The sequence below is a fragment of the Dendrobates tinctorius genome, unplaced genomic scaffold, assembly GCF_039654945.1.
Source record: "Dendrobates tinctorius isolate UK_male_01 unplaced genomic scaffold, ASM3965494v1 ptg000060l, whole genome shotgun sequence".
NCBI lineage: Eukaryota > Metazoa > Chordata > Amphibia > Anura > Dendrobatidae > Dendrobates > Dendrobates tinctorius.
In genome coordinates, this window is record NW_027361728.1 from 27,661,706 (window position 1) to 27,681,225 (window position 19,520).

General features: G+C 43.4%; 1 protein-coding gene across 3 annotated transcripts in view; it reads left to right on the forward strand.

Moving 5' to 3' along the window:
• Window positions 1–19,520, forward strand: part of TBL1XR1 (TBL1X/Y related 1) — a 199,081-nt gene that overhangs the window by 146,457 nt on the left and 33,104 nt on the right. For all 3 annotated transcript variants that reach the window (XM_073578811.1, XM_073578810.1, XM_073578813.1), the window contains exons 7-8: window positions 13,726–13,858; window positions 17,197–17,338. In XM_073578811.1, coding sequence (XP_073434912.1) covers window positions 13,726–13,858; window positions 17,197–17,338 — 275 coding nt within the window. The remainder of the gene's footprint in view (window positions 1–13,725; window positions 13,859–17,196; window positions 17,339–19,520) is intronic.

Genomic DNA, 19,520 nt, shown 5'->3' on the forward strand with positions numbered 1-19,520 from the left:
AAGTAGAAGCCGGCTTCCTAGAACCGGCGCATGCGCAGGAGCGCTCTCCCGGGGACCGCGGTGCAGGATGGGAGCGGTGACGCCAGCTGGGAAATTTTAAAATGGTGGCTGCACAAGCGCCCCAGGCTGGAGGCAATCCTGAAGGGGATAGTGACCAGCAACAGGAGCAGCAAGCCAGGCAGCAGCTTTAGCAGCTGCAGCACCACAATCATCGTCAAAAGGAATGCAGTACGGATGGTCGTTCCAGTAGTCACTCCACGCAGCATAGCACGTCAGCTGCAAGGAGCAAAATCGCCACCAGGAGAGCAGCCTATTCAGGACCTGACTCCATCTCCCGAATCGATACCTGCAGCCGCATACCTTTGGGTGAGTGATCTTCGTGAATGTTCACCATTGTATTAAAAGTTCCATTTCCCTTACTAGGGAAAGAAGGGGAAAAGAAAAGGGAGTGCCCCACTTGTGCTAGTCCCCTATCTATTTCTTGAGAGAGTGGCTCTACACCTTGGAGCCAGCTGCCACCTTCACCATCTCACTCTGCTGCGGACACCAGGCAGCCAGAGTTCAACACCAGTTTCAGCAGTGGCTTCAAGCCAGCTTGTAACTTCACCAGGTTTCTGCAGTGGCTTCACAAGACTCTATCACCAACACCTGCCTAGACCATGTGACCCCATATAGGAAAAGGGAATGGTTAAATGATCAGGGGCCAAAAACTGCTATAACCCCAGTGACCACCGGGGGCAAAAGGCAAAGCAAAGAAAACATCAAGTGCAATGACCCCAACGACCACCGGGGGCAAAACTAGAACTGAAACCACCACAGTGCAGGGGAAAAAAAAACAAAACAAAAAAAAAAACGGAACCATGTACAAAAGAAATCCTCTGTTAGGAAACTCCGGATTTGGCCTCTGACCTAAAAGCTGCGATTAAATTGGAGGTCAGAGTGCCCTTATATCCCTTAAGCATAGGGACAAATCAAAAAAAAGAAAGACACAATAGTGATTTCCCAGTCGGATTCCTCGACATCGGGAGAAATCACGTCAAAACCCTCAGATTCCAGTTCCTCATCCTCAGACGAGGAAACAGAGGGGCGTCACTGCTTCCCCCTAGACGAGGTAGACAAACTAGTGAAAGTGGTAACGTCTACCATGGGGGTGCTGGACCCTAGGCCTGATAAAACAGTCCAGGACATAATGTTCGGGGGACTGGGCCAGAAAAGGCGCGGAGAGTGTTCCCGCTAAATGAAAATGTGCGGGGTCTAATCAAAAAGAATGGGATAAACCGGACAGGAAAAACACCACGGTTCCTTCCCTTAAAAGGAAATATCCCTGTGAGGAAAAGGGCCCGAAGCTCAATGTAGCTGTCGCAAAGGCCTCAAAAAAAAAAAAAAAATTGCCCTCCCCTTTGAGGACATGGGCACCCTCAGAGGTCCCCTAGATAAAAAAGCAGATGCCTTTCTTAAAGGTGCATGGGAGTTAAGCTGGAGGTAACCTCAGGCCAGCCATAGCGGCAACATGTACTTCGAGAGCCCTAATTATTTGGGTGGACCAACTAGGAAAGCAACTAAGAGAAGGGACGCCAAGGGATAAAATCCTAGACTCTATCCCAGTAATAAGGGGAGCGGCTGCCTTCCTAGCGGACTCATCCGCAGACTCAGTCTGGTTATTGTCCAAAGCAGCAGCACTCTCAAATGCAGCTAAGAGGCCCTTTCGGAATAGAAAGTTTCTTTTGCGGAGACCACCAAGAGAGCAAAAGTGGGCTGACAAGAGAAAAGATAGAGGGTTCCTCCTCAGCAACTTGTCCTGAGACAAAAAGCCCTCTAGGTGACAGTTTGCTCAGGGTGGGGGGAAGGTTAACCCTTTTTTCTCCCAGCCTGGAAAAGAATCTCAAACAACCCATGGATAGTAAACCCCTAATCCAGGAGGGCCTAAGGATAAACTTTCTCTCCCTCCTGCCTCAAAAGTATGTAATGACTCCGCTAAGATCCAGTATGCAAGAGCAGAAAGCCCTAGGAAACGAAGTCCTAAGCCTGGTAGAAAAAGGAGCCCTCCAGGAGGTTCCCCTGCAGGGAAGGGGCAAGGGGTTTTACTCCCCTCTTTTTCCTGGTGACCAAGCCAGGCGGCAGGTTTCAGACAATTATAAATTTAAAAAAAAAAATAAAATTTTAAAACTTCAAAATGGAGTCAATCAGGTCCACCACCAATCTCGGTGTTGGATCTCAGCGACGCCTATTATCACGTCCCCATTCACAAAAACTCCAGGAAATATCTCAGGTTAGCTGTCTCGATAAAGGGCGAGATAAGAGAACTCCAGTATAGAACCTTGCCATTTGGAATATCTGTAGCTCCACGGGCAGAGATGATGGCCCATATAAGGGAGCAAGACATAATAATAATCCCGTATCTGGACTATTTTTTAATAGCAACCAGCTCGGTTCAAAAACGCTGGGAACAGAGGGACAGAGTGATGGACACTCTGCAAGGCCTGGGCTGGCTCCTGAATCTAAAAAAATCAAGATCGGAGCCCAGCAGAGTACAGGAATTCTTGGGTCTAATATTGGACTCAAACATTCAAGAGTGCCGCCTCCCAGACCGCAAGAAGGAGAAAATCGCTCAAATTGTAACAAGAGCCATCCAAAATCCCTCCATGACATTAAGAAAAGCGATGTCACAACTAGGTTCTCTCTCCACCTGCCTGCCAGCAGTCCAATGGGCTCAGTTACACACGAGAGATCTACAGTGGGATGTACTAGCCAACTAGTCTGCAGTAGGGGGACACCTAGAGGGTCGTATTACCCTAAATTCAAAAACTACTCATTCCCTAACCTGGTGGAAAAGCCAAGACAACCCTTCCAAAGGGATCCCCTGGGTAACAAAAATAACACACATAGCTACCACATATGCCAGTCCCACGGGGTGGGGAGCACACATGAACAACGAAGTGGCCCAGGGTATGTGGGGAGTTCAAGAATTAGAAGCCTCCTCGAACCAGTAAGAGCTCTCAGCAGTGGGCTACGCATTAATACACTTCTTACCCCTGCTCCGGGGTCATCATGTCCGCATATTTCGGACAGTCGAGTCACAATAGCATATATAAATCATCAGGGGGGAACCAGGTCCCGAGCCCTAATGGACACATTCTCCAGAGTCCTCAAATTAGCAGAGGCAAACCTGCTATCTCTGTCACCACTACACATCCGGGGCACGGAGAATCAAAGGGCAGACTTTCTGAGTCGCTCCAAATTACGACAAGGGGAATGGGTCCTAAAGCGGTCCGTTTTTCGGCAGATTGTAAAAATGTGGGGGGACCCGGGCATAGATCTGTTTGCCGACTTCAGAAACAAAAAGTGGAAACTTTCTGCTCCATAGACCCCAGGGGGAATCCTCTAGCTCTGGACGCCTTCATACTCCCATGGACATGGGGCCTAACATATGCCTTTCCCCCGATCATGCTGATCCCAGCAGTGCTAAGAAAAGTCAGGGAGGATGGGGCAGGAATGATTTTAATAGCCGCCTTCTGGCCCAAAAGAACCTGGTTCTCCTGGCTAAGAATATTCTCTCTAACCGACCCATGGATCCTCCCAGATCTCCTGGACCTGCTATCGCAGGGGCCAGTGTTACACCCTCAGGCAGGGAGATTCCATTTAACAGCATGAAATTTGAGAGGGCACTGATGAGAGACAGAGGGTTTTCAGAGAACCTGATAACTACACTACAAAAAAAAAAAAAAAAAAATTCTTATCCACTTCGGGGGTAAAGGTTCAGGATGAGGTTCACATTGACAAAATCCTAGAATTTCTACAAAAGGGCCTAGAACAGGGTCTAGCGGTCAACACATTAACGGTACAAGTAGCGGCCTTGGGCACCTTTATAACCATAATGTGGTAGGTAATCCTTGGGTGACAGATTATTAAGACCGTATCCAGATCCAGGCCGATAGCTAATCAAAGATTACCATCATGGGATCTAAATCTTGTACTATCCATGCTAACAGGTCCTCCATTCGAACCTATTCACTCAGCATCCCTAAGAATCCTGTCGTTAAAAACAGTGCTTCTTTTGGCGCTAACATCAGCTCGCAGAGTGAGCGATATGCAAGAAGTAGTCCTTCCTTCATTCTGCCCAAATCCTAAAAAGAAGGGAGAAGACAAATTCCACACCTTAGACGTGATGGGGTGCCTAGTGCAGTATCTAGAGGCCACCAAGAAATATAGGAAGGAAGGCTCTCTCTTTGTGTTTTCAGGGACCTCGGAAGGGACTCAAAGCATCTAAGAGTACCCTGGCAAGGTGCACAAGGGATGCGATTGCCCTGGCATATTCATCCAGTGAAAATACCATCCCGGAAGGGTTGAGAGCCCATTCCACAGGAGTGATGGCGACCTCATGGGCTGAAAGATCTGAGGTATCAATAGAACAAATCTGTAAGGTGGCCACCTGGTCATCACCTTCGACCTTTTTCAGGCAATATAGATTAGATCTAGCCTCTACGTCTGACCTGACCTTCGGGAGTAGGGTCCTTCAGGTGGTGGTCCCTCCCTAAGCTACCAATCTCTGTAATTCTCTCCGTGGTGCTGTCATGGGTGAGAGAGAATAGCTTAGTTACTCACCGATAACGGTGTTTCTCGGAACCCATGACAGCACCCGCTTATTCCCCTCCCCTTCACGAGTGTGGTGAGCACGTTTTACTGTTAGTAGAGTGTTTTCCGTTTAGGCACGGTGCTTCTGATAATAAGCAATATTATAATGTTGTGCATATATTTCTGTTGTCTAACTAACCTGGAGACCCTCTGATGCTCTGTAACCAACTGAAGGCGGAGGAGAGGTACCGCCCTTTTTATCTGTAGGTTCCTGTCCCTGAAGGGCGGATCCCCTCTCTCCGTGGTGCTGTCATGGGTTCCGAGAAACACCGTTATCGGTGAGTAACTAAGCTATTTTGCTGGTTGTATAGCCAAGCATTTCCATGATTGCTGAGGCATTAGCATAGATCAGTTCATTAGTTTGAGTTATGGTGGTGGTAGGTATTGGTGCAAGTGCTCTATTGGCATCGATGCAAGTGCTCTATTGGCATCTTCTAGCATACTGTCTGGTGGTGTTTCTTTGCTGGGCCTTGGCAGTCGATCTCTGGTATTGATGGTATTTAGTTTTAGTGCATCGAAGATCTTCTGTTGCAGATCAGCTGCAGTGCTCTCTAGTTGCAGGATTGGATCAGGATCTTCAGGGGGTTGCACATGTTGTTCTTCCAGGTCTTCATGTGGGGTGGAGCTGCAGTGCCGTAGATCCAGTTCAAGTTGTGATAATAACTTGCACACACATATATTTTGTGTATGTATGTGTAACTATATACAGTACAGACCAAAAGTTTGGACAGACCTTCTCATTCAAAGATTTTTCTTTATTTTCATGACTATGAAAATTGTAGATTCACTCTGAAGCATCAAAACTATGAATTAACACATGTGGAATTATATAATTAACAAAAAAGTGTGAAACTGAAAATATGTGTTATATTCTAGGTTCTTCAAAGTAGCCACCTTTTGCTTTGATTACTGCTTTGCACACTCTTGGCATTCTCTTGATGAGCTTCAAGAGGTAGTCACTGGAAATGGTTTTCACTTCACAGGTGTGCCCTGTCAGGTTTAATAAGTGGGATTTCTTGCTTTATAAATGGGTTTAGGACCATCAGTTGTGTTTGTGCAGAAGTCTGGTGGATACACAGCTGATAGTCCTACTGAATAGACTGTTAGCTGCTTTTTTCTTGCCATAATAGAAATTCTAAGTAAAGAAAAATGAGTGGTCATCATTACTTTAACCCCTTTCTGCCATGAGACGTACTATCCCGTCCATGTGCCCTGGGACTTAATTCCCAAAGGACGGGATAATACGTCATAGCGATCAGCGGCGCCCACGTGATGATCGCGGCCGGGAGTCAGCTGATTATCACAGCTGACATCCGGCACAATGTGTCAGGGGCGGTCATGGACCGCCCCCGACACGTTAACCCCTTGCACACCGCGATCAAACACGATCTCTGTGTACCAGGGGTTAAAGGGAAGCATCGGCAGGGAGGGGGCTCCCTCCATGCTTCCCTGAGCCCCCCACGGCATCGCAATGTGCAGCGCTGCTGCGGGGGGCTCCTTCCCTGCAGGCCCCCAAATCCAAGATGGGCAAGGGGGCCTGCAGGGAGCCGGCTTCCTCAGTGCCTGCAAAGCGCAGGCACGAGGAAGCCTGCTGCACTGCCTGTGACAGATTGCTGATCTGTCACAGTGATCTGTGATGTGACAGATAAGCGATCTGTCGCAGGACAGTGATGTCCCACCTGGGACAATGTAATAAAGTTAAAAAAAAAAGTGTTAAAATAATTTTTAAAAAAATCGCCAAATTAGAAAAAAAAAAATATTCCCCCAATAAATTCATTTTTTGGAAATAAAAGAAAAAAACAATAAAAGTACACATTTGGTATCGCCGCGTCCATAACTACCTGCCCTATAAAACTGTCCCATTAGTTAACCCCTTTAGCGAACCCCTTAAAAAGTAAAAATAAAAAAGAAGCAAAAAATGATTTATCATACCGCCGAACAAAAAGTGCAATAACGCGCGATCAAAAAGACGCATATAAATATCCATGGTACCGCTGAAAACGTCATCTTGTCCCGCAAAAAACGAGCCGCCATACAGCATCATCAGTGAAAAAATAAGTTATAGCTCGCAGAATAAAGCGATGCAAAAATAATTATTTTTTATATAAAAGTTTTCATTGCATAAAACCGACAAAACATGAAAAAAAACCTAAATGAGGTATCGCTGTAACCGTACTGACCCGAAGAATAAAGCCGCTTTATCAATTTTATCGCACGCGGAACGGTGTAAACGCACCCCCCCAAAAAAGAAATTCATGAAAAGCTGGTTTTTGTTCATTCTGCGTCCCAAAAATCGGAATAAAAAGTGATCAAAAAATGTCACATGCCCGAAAATGGTACCAATAAAAACATCAACTCGTCCCGCAAAGAATAAGACCTCACATGACTCGGTGGGTCAAAATACGGAAAAATTATAGCTCTCAATATGTGGTGATGCAAAAACTATTTTTACAATAAAAAAACGTCTTTTAGCGTGCGACAGCTGCCAAACATAAAACCGCCATAAATAGTAAATCAAACCCCCCCGTTATCACCTCCTTAGTTAGGGAAAAATAATAAAATTAAAAGAAAATGTATTTATTTCCATTTTCCCATTAGGGCTAGGGTTAGGGCTAGGGTTGGAGTTAGAATTGGGGGTTTCCACTGTTTGGGCACATCAGGTGCTCTCCAAATGCAACATGGCGTCTGATCTCAATTCCAGACAATTCTAAGTTGAAAAAGTCAAATGGTGGTCCTTCCAAGCTCTGCCATGCGCCCAAACAGTGTTTTACCCCCACATATGGGGTATCTGCCTACTCGGGACAAATTGCAAAACAACTTTTGGGGTCCAATTTCTCCTGTTACCCTTAGGAAAATAAAAAATTGGGGGCAAAAATATCATTTTTGTGGAAAAAAATGATCTTTTTATTTTCACGCCCGGGCGTTATTAACTTCTGTGAGGTTCAAAGTGCTCACCACACATCTAGATAAGTTCCGTGGGGGGTCTAGTTTCCAAAATGGGGTCATTTGTGGGTGTTTCCACTGTTTAGGTACATTAGGGGCTCTCCAAAGGCAACATGACACCCGCAGACCATTCCATCAAAGTCTGCATTCCAAGACGTCACTACTTCCCTTTTGAGCCCCGACGTGTGCCCATACAGTAGATTTCTCCCACATATGGGGTGTCAGCGTACTCGGGACAAATTGGACAACAACTTTTGGGGTCCAATTTCTCCTGTTACCCTTGGGAAAATAAAAAAAATGGGGACTAAAAAATTATGTTTGTGGAAAAAATACGATTTTTATTTTCACGCCCGGGCGTTATAAACTTCTGTGAAGCACTGGAGGGGTCAAAGTGCTTACCACACATCTAGATAAGTTCCTTGGGGGTCTAGTTTCCAAAATGGTGTCATTTGTGCGGGGGGTTTCCACTGTTTTGGTACATCAGGGTTTTCCAATCGCGACATGGTGTCCGATCTCAATTCCAGCCAAAAAGTCAAATGGCGCTGCTTCCCTTCCGAGCTCTGCCATGCGCCCAAATAGTGGTTTACCCCCACATGTGGGGTATCAGCGTACTTAGGACAAATTGCACAATAACTTTTAGGGTCCTGGTACCCTTGGGAAAATAAAATTGGGGGTGAAAAGATCATTTTTGTGGAAAAAAATGATTTTTTAATTGTACCGCTGTACGTTATAAACTTCTGTGAAGCCCTTGTGGGTTCAAAGTTCTCACCACATATCTAGATAAGTTCCTTGTGGGGTCTAGTTTCCAAAATGGGGTCACTTGTGGGGGGGTTTCCACTGTTTAGGTACATCAGGGGCTCTCCAAACGTGACATGGCATCCAATCTGAATTCCAGCCAATTTTGCATTGAAAAAGTCAAATGGCGCTCCTTCCCTTCTGAGCTCAGCCATGCGCCGAAACAATGGTTCCCCCCCCACATATCAGGTATCGGCGTACTCAGGACTAATTGCACAATAACTTTTCCAGTCCAATTTCTCCTGTTACCCTTGGTAAAATAAAAAAAAAATTGAACCTGAAGTATTTTTTTTGTGAAAAAAAGTTAAATGTTAATTTTTTTTTTTTTAAATATTCAAAAAATTCCTGTGACGCACCTAAAGGGTTAATTAAGTTTTTGAATGTGGTTTTGAGCACCTTAAGGGGTGCAGTTTTTAGAATGGTGTCACTTTTGGGTATTTTCTATCATATAGACCCCTCAAAGTGGCTTCAAATGTGATGTGGTCCGTAAAAATAAAATGGTGTTGCAAAAATGAGAAATCGCTGGTCAATTTTTAACCCTTATAACTTCCTAACAAAAAAAAATGTTGGTTCCAAAATTGTGCTGATGTAAAGTAAACATGTGGGAAATGTTAATTATCAAGTTTTTTGTGTGCCGTATTTGTGATTTAAGGGCATAAAAATTCAAAGTTGGAAAATTGCGAAATTTTCAAAATTTTAGCCAAATTTCCTTTTTTTTTTTCACAAATAAACGCAAGTTATTTGAATGAAATTTTACCACTAGCATGAAGTACAATATGTCACGAGAAAACATTGTCAGAATCACTGGGAACCATGGAAGCGTTTCAGAGTTATTACCTCCTAAAGGGACAGTGGTCAGAATTGTAAAAAATGGCCTGGTCATTAACGTGCAAACCACCCTTGGGGCTTAAGGGGTTAAGAAATGAAAGCCAGTCAGTCCGAAAAATTGGGAAAACTTTGAAATTGTCCCCAAGTGCAGTGGCAAAAACCATCAAGCGCTACAAAGAAACTGGCTCTCATGAGGACCGCCCCAGGAAAGGAAGACCAAGAGTCACCTCTGCTGCGGAGGATAAGTTCATCAAAGTCACCAGCCTCAGAAATCGCAGGTTAACTGCAGCTCAGATTAGAGACCAGGTCAATGCCACACAGAGTTCTAGCAGCAGACACATCTCTACAACAACTGTTAAGAGGAGACTTTGTGCAGCAGGCCTTCATGGTAAAATATCTGCTAGGAAACCACTGCTAAGGACAGGCAACAAGCAGAAGAGACTTGTTTGGGCTAAAGAACACATGGAATGGACATTAGCCCAGTGGAAATCTGTGCTTTGGTCTGATGAGTCCAAATTTGAGATCTTTGGTTCCAACCACCGTGTCTTTGTGCAACGCAGAAAAGGTGAATGGATGGACTCTACATGCCTGGTTACCACCGTGAAGCATGGAGGAGGAGGTGTGGGGATGCTTTGCTGGTGACACTGTTGGGGATTTATTCAAAATTTAAGGCATACTATCCAGCATGGCTACTACAGCATCTTGCAGGGGCATGCTATTACATCCGGTTTGCGTTTAGCTGGACCATCATTTATTTTTCAACAGGACAATGGCCTCAAACACACCTCCAGGCTGTGTATGGGCTATTTGACCAAGAAGGAGAGTGATGGGGTGCTACGCCAGATGACCTGGCCTCCACAGTCACCAGACCTGAACCCAATCGAGATGGTTTGGGGTGAGCTGGACCGCAGAGTGAAGGCAAATGGGCCAACAAGTGCTAAGCATCTCTGGGAACTCCTTCAAGACTGTTGGAAGACCATTTCCGGTGACTACCTCTTGAAGCTCATCAAGAGACTGCCAAGAGTGTGCAAAGCAGTAATCAAAGCAAAAGGTGGCTATTTTGAAGAACCTAGAATATAAGACATACAGTATTTTCAGTTGTTTCACACTTTTTTGTTAATTATATAATTCCACGTGTGTTAACTCATAGTTTTGATGCCTTCAGAGTGAATCTACAATTTTCATAGTCATGAAAATAAAGAAAACTTTTTGAATGGGAAGGTGTGTCCAAACTTTTGGTCTGTACTGTATATATTTTATATATTCTATATCCTTGGGGATCCATTATACTTCCATTTTGCATGCCGGGGAGAAAATCTTGCCATACAGATGCTGAGAGGCGAGAAAATCGCATCCTCGCATTGCACACGGATGACATGCGGTTTCACTGTTCATGAAACATTTGTGCGATTCTCGTCCGTGAAAACGGACCAATTTTTTTTTTTTCTTTTTAAAGGGTTAATCCTTAAATCAGACGTTGGGGGCCAGCGGTTAGACTACCATCCATCTTGAATGGAGTTTAGGTTTATATGATTGAATTCTAGCAGTTTTGATTTCTGTGACCCGATCCTTTTTCTTCTCAATTGTCCAGTTTTCTCCTTCTCCCTATGCTGAGTACATGGTCATTCTGCCCGTCAGAACACGCGCGTGTGTGTATATGGTGCTGCGAGGGAATTGCGGGTAATAGTTCATTGGGTGTGGTGTGAATTCATGCGTGGAATGTTACAGCTGACTGTTTCCTAGCATGGATGTGACCATTTCCTCAACAAGTTAAGCATACCTGCATTGCCAATGCTTGACATTTTGCAAATAGCTGGGAAGTGAAGTGATCAACCCCTCTGTCTTTCCAATGAGCTATATCTAAATGAGCAGTCTTCAGCCACAGCCTTTGAGAACTGGAACATCTGTGTTCTTCTATTGTCTCAACTCGCATGTAGGACATCTGAGAGTAAAGCAGGCCAGATGGGAGATATCCGTAGCTAAACACCAATAGGATATTTTATTCTGCTATATAACTGACGTGTTGCAGGTAGTAAATGTCAGGTGTGGCTCTATAATTAGTGATACATTTCATTGTAGAAGTCCTAAGCTTGAATCCAGGAAATATAAACATTATTGCGTAGTTTCCAGTATTGATATGTGCAATGCAAAAGTGGCATGTGCAAAAGGTAAAGGTTTAGGTGGCGCTCAGGTCTCCACATACACATTGCGCAGAAGAGTGTGGAGAAGACATGATGTTGGTGGGAGCAGTTCTCGGTACAAGGTGATCTTTATTATTGGGACTTAATTGGAAATGGGAAACTTCATTCTTGGGCAAATGTATTTCTAGTCTCACATAGAGGATGATGATGGAACTTGATATTTAGATTCAAGGATAATTTTTATTTTTAATTCAAAATAGAATACAACTGGTTTCGACTGCTGAGCCTTCCTCAGGTATAATGTCAAGAATATAAAAAAAAAAAAAAAAAAATTGTAGTGTGAACAGTTTGTTTGGAATATTTTTATATATACTTTTTAATTGTTTTTTATGTGAATATTTTTTGTGTGAAACTTTGTGTAACATTTATTTGGTATATGGGTTTTGTTCGATTCCTCAGACTGCAAAATCCTGCATATCTGAGTATCTGGGTGTGTCTGAAGAACAGACCTTTCAGCCCCCACCCAAAACCACATGCAGGAAGATCTGCTATAAAATGTGTTCAGACCCGTTTATATTCTTGACATTATACCTGAGGAAGACTCTTAGCAGTCGAAACCGGTTGTTTTCTATTTTGAATTAAAAATAAAAATTATCCTTGAATCTAAATATCAAGTTCCATCATCATACTTCAGGAGCGCATATTGCTGGGAAAAACATTCACCATGTGTTATAGCCTATGAAAGCACTGTCCAGTGCTCTCACAGTTCCCAGATCTTTGCAGCAAACTGAATGGAAAGAGTAATGGAGTGATCCAAGGGACTGGATCTACATGCAGTATCTCCAGACACCAAATAGGTGAGTGTATTCACACTGAGTATATACCTTTTGATAACTAACTACTACACTTAGAAGCTTGCGCTTCCCATTTTTCTCCCTATAATCCCATCTTGTTTCATGTAGTCTCACATAGAGGCATAGTTAATCTGATATACTTATCAGCAAGAAATTGCTGCTATTAGCAAAAGCCCTTATCAATTAGTGGGTGACAGGAGCTGTGAAATCATCATCATTATCTTTTATAAGTTTATTTAGGAGACTATAGAGGGAAGGATAATCCATGTTGTTTGAGCAGTTCTAGTTGGTACTGGCTCTGGAATAAAATGCCGGATAGCTAAGGAGTCCCTGTGGAAGGGTGGAGAACATGAAGCAGAATGACATGGGAGCTAGTGTACTGTATATGAGAAGTGCAGCGTGTGACAATCAGGGGTGCAGTCATAGAGGAATAATGGAACGGCAATGCTGCTTTCTATGGGTGTGTGTGTGGAGTTACACTCCAGGTATTGTTTCTTAAGAGCAGTAAGTATCTCTGTTTATACGAAGTGCAATGAAATAAGTTACTTTTTTTCCTGTCTGATTTAAGTCAAGTACCTCAGATTTCACTTTGAGGCATTTGAAGGGTACACTGAAGGGCTCATTTACCTCTAAAAAGGCCTTCTCACTGGTCTGTATGTAATACCCTAGCTAGTACTTCAGAGAGATCTGCTCATGTTCATGTAAATTAAAGTTTCCAGAATGACATTTTGTGGCATTACAAGTATGGAGACATTGATGGTACAGTGCCACCCAGTGGTCAGATGGGTAAGCTGTCAGTCTTCCCTACAGTCTTAGCATTATAGAACTGGAGGTCCAAGGTAATGTTTGCTATTGAAATGTACTTGAATTCTAGTTTTATTTGCATAGGCCTGTGGAAACGTATCACATTTTGAATTCATTAGATAAAACGCTATAATTGTGATATTTTAGGAAGTAGACTGTCAGTTGTATGAAGATTTTATTTTCTGTAATTGATGGAAATCTAAATTACTTGTTGACTGTGCATGTGTGTGCAAGAAACTCAAATCTACACACTTGTTCTCAGGAGCATCCATCTCCTCCCTGGCAATAAGCTGATACTTCCCACCTCATGCCACAGAACAGTAGAATCGGGCCTGAGAGATCCAACTGCCCGCGATTGAAGGCGAGATTAGAGAGGTCCTCCTGCATACGTCAAAATGAATCTTAGAAAGATTGAAATATAAAACCATTATCTTCCACTACCCAACAATCAATAGCTAGACACTGATATTCAGTGCATTCATCTGTATGTGAGGCCACGATAATACTTGACATGCGTGTCTGGCTTTTCATTGATGGGTAGTGGAAGATTTTGGTTTTATATATATATATTTTTTTTTTTCTAAAAGTTTCATTTTGATGTCTCAGAATATTCACCTGATATTTTAATTTCCTTGGGTTGGAGTTGAGTTTCTTCTTATGATGTGCAGTTATAGTCTCCCATATAATTTTTCTTTTTTTTTTTTTTTTTTTTTTTTTTTATTTTGCAGATAACCACACAGACATGATGGAAGTCGATGGAGATGTAGAAATCCCATCCAGCAAGGCAGTGGTTTTACGGGGTCATGAGTCCGAAGTGTTTATTTGTGCCTGGAACCCAGTTAGTGATCTACTAGCCTCAGGGTAGGATTCTAAGTATTCCTGTGTATTACCGGGGTTTTCACATGGAAGTCATTTATTACCTATCCAAAGGCTAAGAGAAAAATGTCTGATACTGGGGATCCTGCAAATCCTTAGGACAGTGTTCCATCTCACAACTTCTCGCCTAGAAAAGGATTGGATGGGTACAGCATAAGAACAAATGCATTCTGCTGCTAATTTCATTCGTTTTCCATGGCAATGCCGGAGACAGCCTGTTGCTCCATAGAACATGGATAGAGCGTGCTGCTTATATGTATCGCCATCTTTCTGTATTCTTCTGTCTGTGGTGTGGAGGAAAGGAGGTTCTGGAGTCATTTTCTAGTGATGGGTGGGAGACCCAGCAATCACATGGTTTTTTGAATGCCTTTGTTTTTAATTTTTTTTTAGTAGGAAAACCCCTGCAACCTTGCCTCTTGACTACTTGCTTACCTGGGGTAAAAGGGGGTGTGCTGTAGAAGATTTGACAGTTCGGACCACCAGCGTGGTCACATCACTGGTCTGGACGTTGTGGTCTCCCATGCTGCATCCAAAGGCAGATTTGCCTCTGCAGGATCGGCAAATGGACTGCAGCCAGCTTCAGAGCACTGCAGGCAAGCCTTAACCCCTCAACGACCATTGACAGATCTGTCATTGGACGCCTCCCCCCTGTTTGTTGCGGGCTCTGGCAATGAGCCCGCACCTTTTTTTTTTTTTTTTTTTTTTTCCGGCACATGACTGCTGATCTGAAGATCTCGATCCTCCCGCAGCTGTTAACTTGTTAAATGCCACTGTGAAACGCTGACAGTGGCATTTAAAATGCATTTCCAGCAATTGTGCCAGAAATCCGCCCATCGATGATCCCTGTCACGTGATCGTGGGTCACCGATGCGTTGGCATGACAACCAGAGGTCTCCTGGAGGCCTCTATGGTTGTCACAGCCAAATTGCTCTCTCAAATCCCCCGCATTTCGCCCCATTCAAAATAAAAAACATCAAACATACACATTTGGTATCCCTGCATTCAGAATCGCACGGTCCATCAATAAAAGAGGGGAAAAAAAAAAAAAGGATTAACCTGATCGCTAAACGGCATAGCGGGGGAAAAAAGTCAAAATGATAGAACTACTTTTTTTTTTTTTTTTTGTCATCGCGACATTGCATTAAAATACAATGGGCGATCAAAAAAACATATCTGCACCAAAATGGTATCATTAAAAATGTCTCACCCAACCTGAGATCACAAGAAATGGATAATCATAATGGCAGGTCAGTTTTAGCATTTGGTGAACATAGTAACAAAAAACAATTGTGGAATTGCACTTTTTTTTTTTCTTTTGCAATTTCACCACACTGGGAATTGTTTTCCCACTTTCCAGTACATGTTACGTTAAAACCAATGGAGTTGTTCAAAAGTACAACTCTTGCCGCAAAAAACAAGCCCTCACATGGCCATATTGAGCAAAAATTATAAAAGTTATGGCTTTGGGAAGAAGGGGTGTAAGAAATAACGCAGAACCGAAAGCTACCTCGGGTCATGAAGGTTTAGCGGGAACCTGTTGACAGCATTTTACGAAGTAAAGTACACACAGGGCCATATTGGCGCTAAGCGCTTGATCTGAAACGTGCGTCGGGACGTGTTCCCCACTCACCACTGTGACCATCCAGGTAACCTTCCTTACATAGACATCCTTCCTATTTGCCTGTACAAACCCTTACATACAATTGTCATTTCTTTTATTTAGCTCTATGGTCGTTATTGTTTCACAGTTATTTTCTATGCGGGGTTTTTTCTCCTCTACATAAATACTTGTAGTACAGGTTTTGCAAAGCTGCCAGGGTTCACTAACCACACTTTATCCTACAGCTGTGGGCACCCCTAGTTGGCTATTTTTTCTATACATATATTATCTCATTACCCAGATACGCACGATACATGTCTGATTACTTTGTGTGCCTATAGCTCCCCTACCTAGTCCACACTGTATCTTTGCTTCATCTGCAGATTTAATACCAAGTTATACCTCTTCATGCCATAGGCACTATTCGTTTATTAATCTTTGTGATGCATTATTGATTTTACCTTACAGGTTCATATATGCCATATCATTTGTGCATTTTTCTATGTCATCAAACCCTGTAAGATTTACATCAAGTATACTTGGAAGGTTGTGACTATACCTCACACTGCCATGGGCCCCTTATTTGGTCTAGACATATTTCCATATTTTGTATGTATTGTCATGTTGTATACATGAGTGCGGGGTGGGCACTCTTGCTTTTAGTGCCACTTTTTACCATTTTGTCCTTCTAAGTATTGTTTCTCGTTCCATTTTGTTTTGACCTTATGTTCGTCATTTAACCTCCTCATCCACTTATCCTAATCCAAATGGTCTGCCATTTATATGTCCACTAGCAAGTATTTATGGGTGCACAATTTCCTGTCTATTTACCTTTATATTATAGTGATATACCGTATATACTATTGCTATGCTTAGTGTGATTTCTGTACTTGGTAAAATTCTGCCAACAGTTTCTCTTTAAAATATAGAGCTTACATGTGAACACGCCTTGCTTAGGAAGCCGACTGCCTCTGAAGGACTGCAGTTGGTGGTGGTAACTTGGGCAACAGGCTGAATAATTAGAATTTCTCCAGATTTACATGCGTGTTGCATTTTAACCCATTTATCAAGATGAAACAACCAGTTTAATTTCCATTCTAAAAAATATCTTTAGCCAGCTCCTAATTGTGGGGTACAAGCACACGAGGCATTTAAATACTGATATGGATTTTACAGTGAATATGGGGAGGTTAAAGGGGTTAACCAGTACCAATTATTTTATGGCTAAGAGTTTGACACAGTTAAGTACCTGCTTTTTCTGTCCTACGACTATCCTCCAGCTCGGAAAGGTTGTGGACTGCTCCTGATGGCGATCCTCCTGTTTACCAAAGACGTCACGTTGACAGAGTAGCTGCTTCTCTTCAGCTCTATTGTTGACAGGGCGTCACTCTTAACATCCTACTGATTGACAACCGGCTCCCCGCTGCCTGGCTGTCAATGAGCATGGTGGCAGACTGGAAGAGGAAGAACTGCTCTGCTGACATGAGGTCAAAGGAAGTAGCAGTTGCCGAGTGATCTGAAACAGATTGTTCACATTTCGCCCTATGCGGCATAAAGGGTAAAATTTGTATTGGCATCCACAGTAATAATCATGCTGCGTATTTCAAATCAATCTTTTTTTTTTTTTTCCTATTTATGTACTTATTTAAAAATTTGTAGTAACTGAAACTGTGTAATTGATTCAGCTTCCTCCCCCACTCTCCTCTCGAACTTGATTTGATAGGTCAGGAGATTCAACAGCCAGAATATGGAATCTTAGTGAGAACAGCACTGGTGCATCTACGCAGCTGGTCCTTAGACACTGTATACGAGAAGGGGGACAAGATGTTCCGAGCAACAAGGATGTAACATCTTTAGATTGGAATGTAAGTGTACTTTCACATTTATAATGAAATGTTGTCAAAATTTGTCTTGATTCTTATTTACTTTTTGATCCCCATACAAATTAAACTATCGTTGGTCAAACGCGATGATGTCAGCTGGCTTGGTCAACAGTCTAATGTGTATGGGAGACTTTCGACTCTTCCTTGACAGACGATGACCAGAGAGTTACGGGCTTGAAATGTCCAATTTCGTACAGCTGATCCTTTTGTTCTCGGTGAGCTAAAGCACCAGACAAGGAATCTGGCAGAGAACATGGGAGCGGTCGGTACAACGATTGCTTTTGTGAATGGAAGAGTCTGGAGATATGGCTGCCAACTCATCGTTTTTCCTAGAGCGATCTATTGTTTGTGGCAAAAGCTGCTCCACCTCCCCTCCTCTCCCACTAATCTGATATGACTGGTCATCAGCCTGAGAGGATCCTTTTTAAGGACCTTTAACATACCTGGATATACATGTGTGACAATATGCACAGCAGGGTAGGTCAGTACCTGCACTTTCTAATGCTCCCGTTACCACTGCTGTGCTATCTACCATACATGATTACACAGTGAGACAGTAGGCTATGGCATGTGGCCAAGAGATTTCCCCCTCCCTCACTTTCCGTCTGCAGGCTGCGCACACTGTCCCCTGCGCTAAAAGTTCTAAAACTTAGGACTGCTTTTATTGGAAAAATATACTGGAATATTGATGTGCTGTGACACCAAATATTGTGCTTGCATTTATTGAAAAAATGTGTTAAAAAAAATTAACCCCTTTCCGCCATCGGGCGTACATTTACGCCGATGTCTGACTCCCTCCCTTTGATATGGGCTCCGGCGGTGAGCCAACATATTTCCCGGGACATGTCAGCTGTTTTGAACAGCTGACATGTGCCCGCAATAGCCACGAGTGGAATCGCGGTCCACGCGTGGCTATTAACCAGTTAAATGCCACTGTCAAACTCTTGCCAGCTGCATTTAACAAGCGCTTCATACAATCACGCCGGAAATATGCGCACCGGTGATCGCGGGTCACTGGTGTATTGGCATGACAACAGGAGGTCTCCTAGAGACCTCTATGGTGGTTACTGCCGGCCTGCTGTGAGCGCCACCCAGTGGTGGGCGATCAGAGCAAGTGAGTAAATCTGCTATATAGAGGCGATCTGATCATCGCTTCTATGTAGCAGAGACAGTAGGGTTGTGGCAGCTTCTAGTCTCCCATGGAGACTATTTGAAGCATGCCAAAAGTAAAAAAGTTAAAAATGTATATATAAAAAAGTTCAAATCACCCCCCTTTCGCGCCCTTTTCAAAATAAAACAATAAAATCAAACATACACACACATTTGGTATTGCCACATTCAGAATCACCCGATCTATCAATAAAAAAAAAAAATTAACCTGATCGCTAAACGGCATAGTGAGAAAGTCAAAACGCCAGAATTACGTTTTTATGGTCGCTGCGACATTGCATTAAAATGCAATAACGGAGTTTGGAATTTTTTTTCACCACTTTGATCAAACTCTTGCTACCTCCTTTCGCCTCCAACTCAAAAATATTTCCAGAATCCGTCCCTTCCTCAGTCCTTAATCTACTAAAGCGCTTGTACATGCCTTCATCATCTCCAGCCTTGACTACTGCAACACCCTCCTGTGGCCTCCCTGCTAACTCTCTTGCACCACTCCAGTCTGTCCTCATTTCTGCTGCCCAACTAATCCACCTCTCTCCTTGCTACTCCCCTGTCTCTCCCCTCTGCAAATCCCTCCATTGGCTCCCAATTCCCCAACAAATCCAGTTCAAACTACTAACACTGAACTACAAAGCCATCCACAAACTATCCCCTCCCTATATCTGTGAACTAATCTACCTATATCTTCCCTCACGTAATCTTCGATCCTCCTACTCTCCTCCACACTTATTCGTTCCTCACACAACCGCCTCCAAGATTTCTCCCGAATATCCCCTATCCTCTCGATTTCCATGCCTCAGCACGTCCGATTATCCACCACCCTTGGATCCTTCAAACGGAACCTGAAAACCCATCTTTTCAGGAAAGCTTACAGCCTGCAATAACCATTCGGCCGCCTCACCACCGCCTGAGCTGCTGCACCCCCGACCTTCTGTCTCTTCCCCACTATCCCGTAGAATGTAAGTCCACAAGGACGGGTCCTCTCCCCTCTGTACTA